Source organism: Centruroides sculpturatus, unplaced genomic scaffold (genome assembly GCF_000671375.1).
Source record: "Centruroides sculpturatus isolate CEXI.00-Female unplaced genomic scaffold, Cexi_2.0 scaffold252, whole genome shotgun sequence".
Taxonomy (NCBI): Eukaryota; Metazoa; Arthropoda; class Arachnida; order Scorpiones; family Buthidae; genus Centruroides; species Centruroides sculpturatus.
Genome location: NW_019384463.1, coordinates 319,953 through 330,524, shown reverse-complemented (window position 1 = coordinate 330,524; position 10,572 = coordinate 319,953). Strand labels below are relative to the sequence as shown.

General features: G+C 26.7%; 2 protein-coding genes across 3 annotated transcripts in view; both read right to left on the bottom strand.

Moving 5' to 3' along the window:
• LOC111620932 (transmembrane protein 170A-like) lies at positions 1–693 on the bottom strand. The gene is made up of 3 exons (XM_023362959.1): positions 646–693; positions 381–566; positions 1–276 (listed from the first exon to the last, which is right to left on the bottom strand). Exons 2-3 carry the CDS (start codon positions 475–477, stop codon positions 5–7), a joined length of 369 nt encoding a protein of 122 aa, XP_023218727.1. The 5' UTR covers positions 478–566; positions 646–693; the 3' UTR covers positions 1–4.
• Positions 694–7,487: 6,794 nt separating this feature from the next.
• The window catches only part of LOC111620961 (transmembrane protein 170A-like), a 12,353-nt gene continuing 9,268 nt past the window's right edge, over positions 7,488–10,572 (bottom strand). The window contains exons 1-3 of one of the 2 annotated variants that reach the window (XM_023362987.1): positions 8,133–8,180; positions 7,868–8,053; positions 7,488–7,763 (exon numbers count right to left, since the gene is read on the bottom strand). In XM_023362987.1, the coding sequence (XP_023218755.1) occupies positions 7,492–7,763; positions 7,868–7,964 (369 nt within the window). In that variant the 5' untranslated portion in view covers positions 7,965–8,053; positions 8,133–8,180 and the 3' untranslated portion in view covers positions 7,488–7,491. Of the gene's footprint in view, positions 7,764–7,867; positions 8,054–8,132; positions 8,181–10,572 lie in introns of those variants that run through there. The other variant, XM_023362988.1, reaches the window with a different exon arrangement.

The following is a 10,572-nucleotide window of genomic DNA, read 5'->3' as shown; positions in this document are numbered from 1 at the left end:
ACATCTAGTCACTAGGACATATGATTTTTTTATAACTATTTATATGATTATATATATATATATAATACACACACACACCACTATTGCAATAGTTAAAATTCTTACTTGTAACAACACCGCCTGTTAAAGGTGCAACAACTCCAAATATTACAATAAGAAGAGGCATGAAACGACCTAATTTATGTTTTCTTAATGTTCCAAATGCTATGCCTGCTGCAATAAGATGTACAAATAGTGATGAAAACAAAGCCCATAAAAATACTTGATACCACATTTCTGAAAAACATTTTTTATTTTAATTTGTTTTAAAAATTATATTAAAACAAGTGTGAAATAAATTTTATTCTAAATTTGTAATAATTTAACAATTCATTTTATACCTGCAAATGTGTCCAGAGGATCAGATGGAGTTAAGCCTATTACATTTATAATTGAATCTAATTCTGAAGTTTCAAAATCTTCTGCTGCCGAAGCCATTACTCCATTAGAAATATTTCCATTTTTAAAACTCTATTCCAGCTGACATTAAGTTTGAAAGCACTTTAATGAAGTATCCTATACTGAAACTAAGTACAAAAAAATATTTCATTATCTATAAAATTTTAAGAATTAATAATTATTTTATAGATAAATATATGATAGTACTTTTAGTAAGCTTGAGGCAGTATTCAACAGGTAAATATTCTTATAAACCTGTTAATTCAAAGTAAAAATTATATATCTAAAATATTCTATATACCTTCTTAAGATTATAAATATAGCTTATATATTCTCAACTTTGTAGAGAATTAGTTTAACAAAAAATAAAAATATTTTCACAAAATCCAAGATAATAAACATGATGTTTATTCAATAAATAAAGAAAGTATATAAAAAACTAACAACATTTAAAATATCCAATGGGACCAAAAATATAAATTCAAAAAAGTTTAAAAACAAGAGGAAAATCACTCAATCTGTTCAAACTTTAGAGGTTACTCACCTCTAAAAGTTCACCCCACACATTCAAAAAAAAACACCTAAAACAAGGAATTATTTATTATTTATTCTCACTTTCATTATACAATTCTAAGTTACATATCATATGCATTTTGCCAAAGTGAGTGATGCCACTTCAGTGATAAAATTCAATCTGCATGAGGTGTATTTATAGTTTACAAATCTATCACATTATCTATCTAGACAACTAAAAGCATCATAATAATTTCCAGATAGAAACACTATAGAACACCTCAAATATCAAATATAAAACAACACAGGATGAATTTTATAGGGAAAAAACTGATAGACCTATTCCAAATGATCATATGCAAACAATAATACAGAAACTAGATAACTAGCTATGAAATAAAAAATAATAATTAAAAAAAGCATAACTTTCAGAAATCAGTTACTTATTGAGAAAAGTGTTCAATGTCCCATCTTAGATCCAATTTCAGCAGAACATAAAGAGAATAAATTATCTGAATGACAAACAAAAATCAAATGTAAATTTTTAACAAAAATTTTCTCTCATTAGAAGTTTATTTAAACAACATTAAAATAATAAACAAAATATTAACTTAAATTTAAATTATTTTAAAATTAATAATACTGTATTTATTTACATAATTATTATTAGTCTGATGTTAATCATATCCAAATACTAGGTCCAACTCTTTCAATCTTTTATTATAATGAGTTCTGTACTTTGGCAATGGACAATTCTTTAGCTAACCATCTCTCTCTCTCATTACCATCTGTGCAACTGGGAACATTAGGCAGCAATGTGCCCAGAGGGACAATGACTAACTATGTAAGTAGATTTTTTTTCTATCAGCAACTATAAGCCTTGACTTGTCCCTTGCAAATGATGCATTCATCTTTATTTTTACATCTATTTTGTGTTCTTTTTATCCAGTTTCTAAAAATAGACTTTCTATACAGCAGATTTGGCATTGGCTATTTTCATATCAAATTGGAATTTTGTCTATCCCACTTTAACAATGCCAATCAATTGCCTCTTTCTTGAAACCAAACAATTACCAGATTTAAATTGGGCTATTTATATTATCCTGATTTAAATCCAATAATCGTTTAGTTTCATTATAAAATATTGAGCTTTGAGATGTTTACATATCTCTTGTTTTTAACACAATTTAAACTGAATTTCTTAAAATAAAAAATAAAACTTTTGGATAAAACAGCAAAACTTTTGGACTACAAGCTCATTATAAGAAGTCAGAGAGTGTCTTGCTGTATCCTAACAATGAGTTTTTAGCTAAAAAGTGAAGGAGTTTTCTAAAAAATTTTCATTTTGACAAAATAAATTTGAATTGTTTTCTTTCACCACATTTCTATCAAACACCAAAAACAAGCCATCCACATATCTTATGTAAGGTTATGAATGTTAAAAACTTATGTAATATATAATACTTATTTATATAACGTTATGAATGATTAGAAAACAATGCAATGGAAACAAAAAAGAATTAGAAAAGAGGATTAGTCAATTGTGTAAGAATAAGAAAATATCAGCTAAAAACAGTAATATTTTGGATATTAATGCATGTAGAACACCTATAAATAAAGTTAGAATGAAAACACACAGATTGGGAAATCAATTGTTGTCTGATAGTGGATTTCCATAATATGTTGTTAAATTTGGAGCAATTTTTAAAATTAAAAATATAGCATATAGAATTATCAGATATACTCATATGTATACATAGTCAGGCCAGTTAATTAGTAAACTATTATACCTTCATAAATACTAAAAAATCCAGCAAAAAAATAAAATTTAATTATATAAATGAACATTTTCAACAACTTCATGCAAGTTAATTAGTAAGTTACTAATAAATAAGTTAGAATATAGATCTTCATACTGTATGCTTAGCCTAGATCAGTGTTTCTCAACAGGGGCGATATCGCCCCATGTGGGCGTTTTTCCATGTTGAGGGGCGATTAGTAACAATTTATATTTTGGGGGTGAAAAACAATTTTCTGGGTGATATAGTTAAACATTACATTAAGAATAATTAGATATTTTATTCGTTATATTGTACAATAATTAAACAAACAACATTACTAGTCACTAGTCTATTCAATGCAGTACGAGTTTGGCATTAGCCTTGTCCCTCGGCATTGGAATTTTGCAGTGAAGGTGGCGATACTGCGTAATGGTTTTATTGAAGGGGGCGATACTACGCTGAAGGGGGCGATGCTTCGTTACAGGTTGAGAAACACTGGCCCAGATGTCAAGTCTATGTAACCATAGATAAAGTGGGAGTTAATAGAAGATAGTTTGGCAGAAAATAATATAGAAAGCTCAATTTAATTAAGTTTTCATTTAATAGCAATTGTTTTTTAATTATAATAAACTGTTTTGTGTTAATAAACAAATTATGAAAAATACAATCTTTTCTTTTTACTCTTTTTTTAATCATTATAATTTAAGTGTGCCGTTCAAATTTAATTTTAGGTTCAAGTGTGCTGTGACATAAAAAAGGTTGAAAAATACTGATTTAGTAGTTCATGACAATGACCCAAGAGGTTTGTCTTAAAAATTCTGGTAATGTTGTCAAATACTGCTAAACTGTATTTGAAAAAGTCCAAAAGCAGTTTCATTTTATAAATTTATGTTAAAAGTTTTTGTTGGTGTCATAATATATTCTTTAAAAGTGGATAAGTATGTGTGTGTAACAGAAATTACAAAATAAATATTTTTTCATAATTAACTTAAATTTAATTCTTAAAAAAATTTATTACAACAAATTTTGTGTTGCAATTTTTAATTTATGTAATTTTCCATATCCTAATAAATATCAATATAAATTTCTTAAAGAAAAACATTATTCTAAGTTCTTGATGGTTATAATTTTGAATATAAAATTTTTATATCATAAACCCAATTAAGAAAGTTTGGAATACAAATTTTGTATTCAAAATGGCTCACAAAACAAAAAATGGCAAAAAAAAAATCCATTGATTTAGAACATAAAATTTTTTTAATCTCATCTTTCATCTATCTAACTCTGTTCTTCAGATTAAGGAAAGACAGACAGACAAACAGATGGATTATAGTGAAATATGTAGGTCTACAATTTTTGCAAATTGCAGCCCAAAAAGCAAGAGTGAATTTATAGCCACAAGGTTCAAGAAAAGTCCCACATACAATTTTGGCAATATTGGTGATTTGTCAAAATTGGGCAGAACACATGAAGAAGCATTGGTACAGTTATCTGCACAAATTTCAAAGAAAAAGTATTAGATAGTGTGAGATTGGATGAGAGAGATCATATTACTGGAAAAAGAGAAGGTGCCAATTCCAAAATTGTTCAGATAAGCTCCTCAAATATTGTACAAAGTGTGATATGACTTTATATACTTCAGGTTTTCCCTAATTTCATAAATACAGTAGAGCATTGATTATCCGACTCAATTGGGGACTCAGGTTGGTCGGATAACTGAAAAAAATCGGATAACCGAAAAGAATGAAAAAATACATTATTAGTATAGTATATTAGTATATCCCATGTAATTAGTTTATTAGTATATCGCTATTAACCAACTTTGCGTTGAATTTTCATTGATGTTTAGCCTAACAAAATTTTTTTTTAAATAATAATCGTCGCTATTGTATCGTTAAAAATTATTTTAAAATTATTTTATTGCTCACGAAACAAACAACCACTCATAATTAGAAAATTAAGTCTCGTTTAAATATTGACCTCCCTTCAATGGTCGAGCCGTTGATGCCAGCTAAAACATGCAAAAATTTAACAAAAATAATATTAATGTAGCCAAGACATAGCCAAATATTGTAATGCCACATCACTAGTGGACATTTGAAATTTGCCAACATAGAATGGTCGGTTAACCTATGTGATGGTTAATCGGGGGTCGGATAATCGATGCACTACTGTAATTTCATTTCATGTTGCTTATTTGTATTCCAATACTTAAATAAAACAGGTTTTGGTTATTAATAGATTATTTTTATTCTAATTCATCAAACTATTAATTTACATTAAAAAACTGAGCCAACCAAGAACTTTAATAGTCCAAACATCGTTGATTTTTCATTTACTATTATCTGTGAAGGATATCACAAGTGTCCAGCATCCTATTTATAGGACAGTTCTTTTTTCCATTTCTAATGATTTATACCTCAGTAATGTTAGTCTAGACACTGCTAACATTTGCTGAAATATAATTTCATTATATTTCAATAATTCTCAAAAAAATAACAATTTGGGTGCTAACAAGTTAAGACAGTCAAATTTTTAAGCAGTTAATATGGGTTTTGGTGTTTTTAATATCTTAAAAATACTCTGATGCAGTTAACCAGAACAGAGAGTATGTGGAAATGGTACTAATCAAAATAATTAAACAGCAAATTTTAGTATAAATCAGATTATAAACATGAATTTATTCAAGTTAAATTCAAATAAAAATGTAATAACAATTCTATAAAAAGGTAAATTTAAATATAGCAACATCAATATTTTTCAGTTGAATGTATTTCTATTGCCAATGTAGAATTAACAATGTTGTAGAAGTCAATGTAAAAATCCTGGCAAGAGTTCATGTTAAATTCATACCTTTGTTGTTTTCCAAACTTTATTCCTTAAACACTAATTTAGCAATGATGTCTTAATCTTTTACCTCAAATTTCTGTTTTTCAAATATTAGGGTCTGATGATGGAACGGAAAGCTTCCAAAAATCATTTTACCAATACAGCTTTGACTTATAAAATTTGTAGCATTTGATGGAATCATTACACTCCAAAACTAATAGTAATAAAAATAGCAATAGCAACTTTATGCTAAGTTCCAAAGACAACTAATTGAGAGAACAACTAATTGAGAGAATAGTAAGCAATCAAGTATAAATAGTATATATAGTAATATATACACTAATATATATTATAATATATNAAGTATATGTTCTGCTCATCTATAAAAAAAATTAGAGGGAACATTGATCTCTAGTACCATGAGTCTTATTTCTCTGTCACTAATTCCATTGTATTATTTTAATAATTTTATTAAGGCCAATATTCATAACAGCAAGTATGTAAGAAATCAACTTAATTCAATCTTGTGAGTCTTCTACAATAAGTGTTGGATGAAAATCCTAGAAAACTAGCACACTAAAGAAATGTTGCATTTCCAATTCTTGAAATGGCACAAAGGAACATTACATGTAGGATGATGTCAACATTGAATCCAGTGTTGATTCAAAGGAACCTAACATAAAAAGAGAAGAGGTTTCCAACTTTTACCATGGAAGACAGTGATATGTAACTTATTAGAGCAAACATATGCTTATAATACAACTTCCAGCACCTAAGTTTCTCACAAATATAAGCAAATGTTTTCAGTCTTTTCAGAGGCCCTCTTCAGGTATTAAAATAAGAAAAACAAATTATTCTATCAATCTTCCTTATTTCAAATATAATGACGATAAGGAAGAGCAGAACATTGGCAGCTAAATTTTTTAACTTAATGGCAATAAGGAAGATCAATGAAATACATTTTTTCTTTCTTATTCTAATACGTGAAGAGGGCATCTGAAAAAGCTTTGTATTTGTGAGAAATGCATGTGCTGGAAGTTATAAGTGCAAGTTTACTCTAAGCTAAAATTCCAGCTTCTGTGCCATTCTGTGCTTTCATGAACTATAGCTACACTGGCCAAAATATACAGACACCAATTGAAATAAATCATACAGCACTGTCCTCATAATGCTGATTAAGATCCAACATTGCATTAAAAATTATTTTATCCCATCGATAAAATATTTCTCCAGAACTGATAAATTATTCCTTGAAGGAAAGGAAGAAACTCACTTTGAAAAAATTAATATTATCATTATTGAAAAATATTGACCAAATAATTTGACACATTCATAAGATACTAAGGTATACTCCCAAGTCTGCTGAATTCATATATAAGTATATATTGATCTCTGATGTGATTTTAGTGTAGTAATCAATGGAAAATAATGTGTATTTTAGAAAGATCCTGTATATAATTTTGTTCAATTTATCACTTAACTTGCTACTTAATAATAATTGCCACATAACTTTAATTTAGATATAGAAATTTTGTTATTTTGAATTTAAAAAATTATTTGCATCCTTGTGTAATTAATCAATCATGTGAGAGTGTACATACAAAAAACCAAAATTAATTTATTTTTAATTAAAAGTTAAAAAAATACATAATAATTACTTTTTATTACAGTGTAAATTTTGTTACAAATGCAAAATATGCAATAATGACATCAGTATATTATTCATTTACAATTTATACTTTGATAAAAATGTTTAAATGAACAAATTTTATATTTTATGTTAAAAAGAATTTTAATATTCAATTGTGTTTAATAATTTAATAACAAAAATATTGAACACAAAAAAGATTTATTATTAAATATTCAAATTCAATAATAATTTTGTTATATAAATTTTTAAAAAATTCTTAAATTATTAGAGCTAAGACATCTAGTCACTAGGACATATGATTTTTTTATAACTATTTATATGATTATATATATATATATAATACACACACACACCACTATTGCAATAGTTAAAATTCTTACTTGTAACAACACCGCCTGTTAAAGGTGCAACAACTCCAAATATTACAATAAGAAGAGGCATGAAACGACCTAATTTATGTTTTCTTAATGTTCCAAATGCTATGCCTGCTGCAATAAGATGTACAAATAGTGATGAAAACAAAGCCCATAAAAATACTTGATACCACATTTCTGAAAAACATTTTTTATTTTAATTTGTTTTAAAAATTATATTAAAACAAGTGTGAAATAAATTTTATTCTAAATTTGTAATAATTTAACAATTCATTTTATACCTGCAAATGTGTCCAGAGGATCAGATGGAGTTAAGCCTATTACATTTATAATTGAATCTAATTCTGAAGTTTCAAAATCTTCTGCTGCCGAAGCCATTACTCCATTAGAAATATTTCCATTTTTAAAACTCTATTCCAGCTGACATTAAGTTTGAAAGCACTTTAATGAAGTATCCTATACTGAAACTAAGTACAAAAAAATATTTCATTATCTATAAAATTTTAAGAATTAATAATTATTTTATAGATAAATATATGATAGTACTTTTAGTAAGCTTGAGGCAGTATTCAACAGGTAAATATTCTTATAAACCTGTTAATTCAAAGTAAAAATTATATATCTAAAATATTCTATATACCTTCTTAAGATTATAAATATAGCTTATATATTCTCAACTTTGTAGAGAATTAGTTTAACAAAAAATAAAAATATTTTCACAAAATCCAAGATAATAAACATGATGTTTATTCAATAAATAAAGAAAGTATATAAAAAACTAACAACATTTAAAATATCCAATGGGACCAAAAATATAAATTCAAAAAAGTTTAAAAACAAGAGGAAAATCACTCAATCTGTTCAAACTTTAGAGGTTACTCACCTCTAAAAGTTCACCCCACACATTCAAAAAAAAACACCTAAAACAAGGAATTATTTATTATTTATTCTCACTTTCATTATACAATTCTAAGTTACATATCATATGCATTTTGCCAAAGTGAGTGATGCCACTTCAGTGATAAAATTCAATCTGCATGAGGTGTATTTATAGTTTACAAATCTATCACATTATCTATCTAGACAACTAAAAGCATCATAATAATTTCCAGATAGAAACACTATAGAACACCTCAAATATCAAATATAAAACAACACAGGATGAATTTTATAGGGAAAAAACTGATAGACCTATTCCAAATGATCATATGCAAACAATAATACAGAAACTAGATAACTAGCTATGAAATAAAAAAAAATAATTAAAAAAAGCATAACTTTCAGAAATCAGTTACTTATTGAGAAAAGTGTTCAATGTCCCATCTTAGATCCAATTTCAGCAGAACATAAAGAGAATAAATTATCTGAATGACAAACAAAAATCAAATGTAAATTTTTAACAAAAATTTTCTCTCATTAGAAGTTTATTTAAACAACATTAAAATAATAAACAAAATATTAACTTAAATTTAAATTATTTTAAAATTAATAATACTGTATTTATTTACATAATTATTATTAGTCTGATGTTAATCATATCCAAATACTAGGTCCAACTCTTTCAATCTTTTATTATAATGAGTTCTGTACTTTGGCAATGGACAATTCTTTAGCTAACCATCTCTCTCTCTCATTACCATCTGTGCAACTGGGAACATTAGGCAGCAATGTGCCCAGAGGGACAATGACTAACTATGTAAGTAGATTTTTTTTCTATCAGCAACTATAAGCCTTGACTTGTCCCTTGCAAATGATGCATTCATCTTTATTTTTACATCTATTTTGTGTTCTTTTTATCCAGTTTCTAAAAATAGACTTTCTATACAGCAGATTTGGCATTGGCTATTTTCATATCAAATTGGAATTTTGTCTATCCCACTTTAACAATGCCAATCAATTGCCTCTTTCTTGAAACCAAACAATTACCAGATTTAAATTGGGCTATTTATATTATCCTGATTTAAATCCAATAATCGTTTAGTTTCATTATAAAATATTGAGCTTTGAGATGTTTACATATCTCTTGTTTTTAACACAATTTAAACTGAATTTCTTAAAATAAAAAATAAAACTTTTGGATAAAACAGCAAAACTTTTGGACTACAAGCTCATTATAAGAAGTCAGAGAGTGTCTTGCTGTATCCTAACAATGAGTTTTTAGCTAAAAAGTGAAGGAGTTTTCTAAAAAATTTTCATTTTGACAAAATAAATTTGAATTGTTTTCTTTCACCACATTTCTATCAAACACCAAAAACAAGCCATCCACATATCTTATGTAAGGTTATGAATGTTAAAAACTTATGTAATATATAATACTTATTTATATAACGTTATGAATGATTAGAAAACAATGCAATGGAAACAAAAAAGAATTAGAAAAGAGGATTAGTCAATTGTGTAAGAATAAGAAAATATCAGCTAAAAACAGTAATATTTTGGATATTAATGCATGTAGAACACCTATAAATAAAGTTAGAATGAAAACACACAGATTGGGAAATCAATTGTTGTCTGATAGTGGATTTCCATAATATGTTGTTAAATTTGGAGCAATTTTTAAAATTAAAAATATAGCATATAGAATTATCAGATATACTCATATGTATACATAGTCAGGCCAGTTAATTAGTAAACTATTATACCTTCATAAATACTAAAAAATCCAGCAAAAAAATAAAATTTAATTATATAAATGAACATTTTCAACAACTTCATGCAAGTTAATTAGTAAGTTACTAATAAATAAGTTAGAATATAGATCTTCATACTGTATGCTTAGCCTAGATCAGTGTTTCTCAACAGGGGCGATATCGCCCCATGTGGGCGTTTTTCCATGTTGAGGGGCGATTAGTAACAATTTATATTTTGGGGGTGAAAAACAATTTTCTGGGTGATATAGTTAAACATTACATTAAGAATAATTAGATATTTTATTCGTTATATTGTACAATAATTAAACAAACAACATTACTAGTCACTAGTCTAT

Coding starts and splice junctions, on each gene's coding strand:
- LOC111620932 (XM_023362959.1), bottom strand. CDS start 477: ATGGCTTCGGCAGCAGAAGATTTTGAAACTTCAGAATTAGATTCAATT. Junction 277..380: donor TCCTCTGGACACATTTGCAG/GTATAAAATGAA, acceptor AATGTTTTTCAG/AAATGTGGTATCAAGTATTT.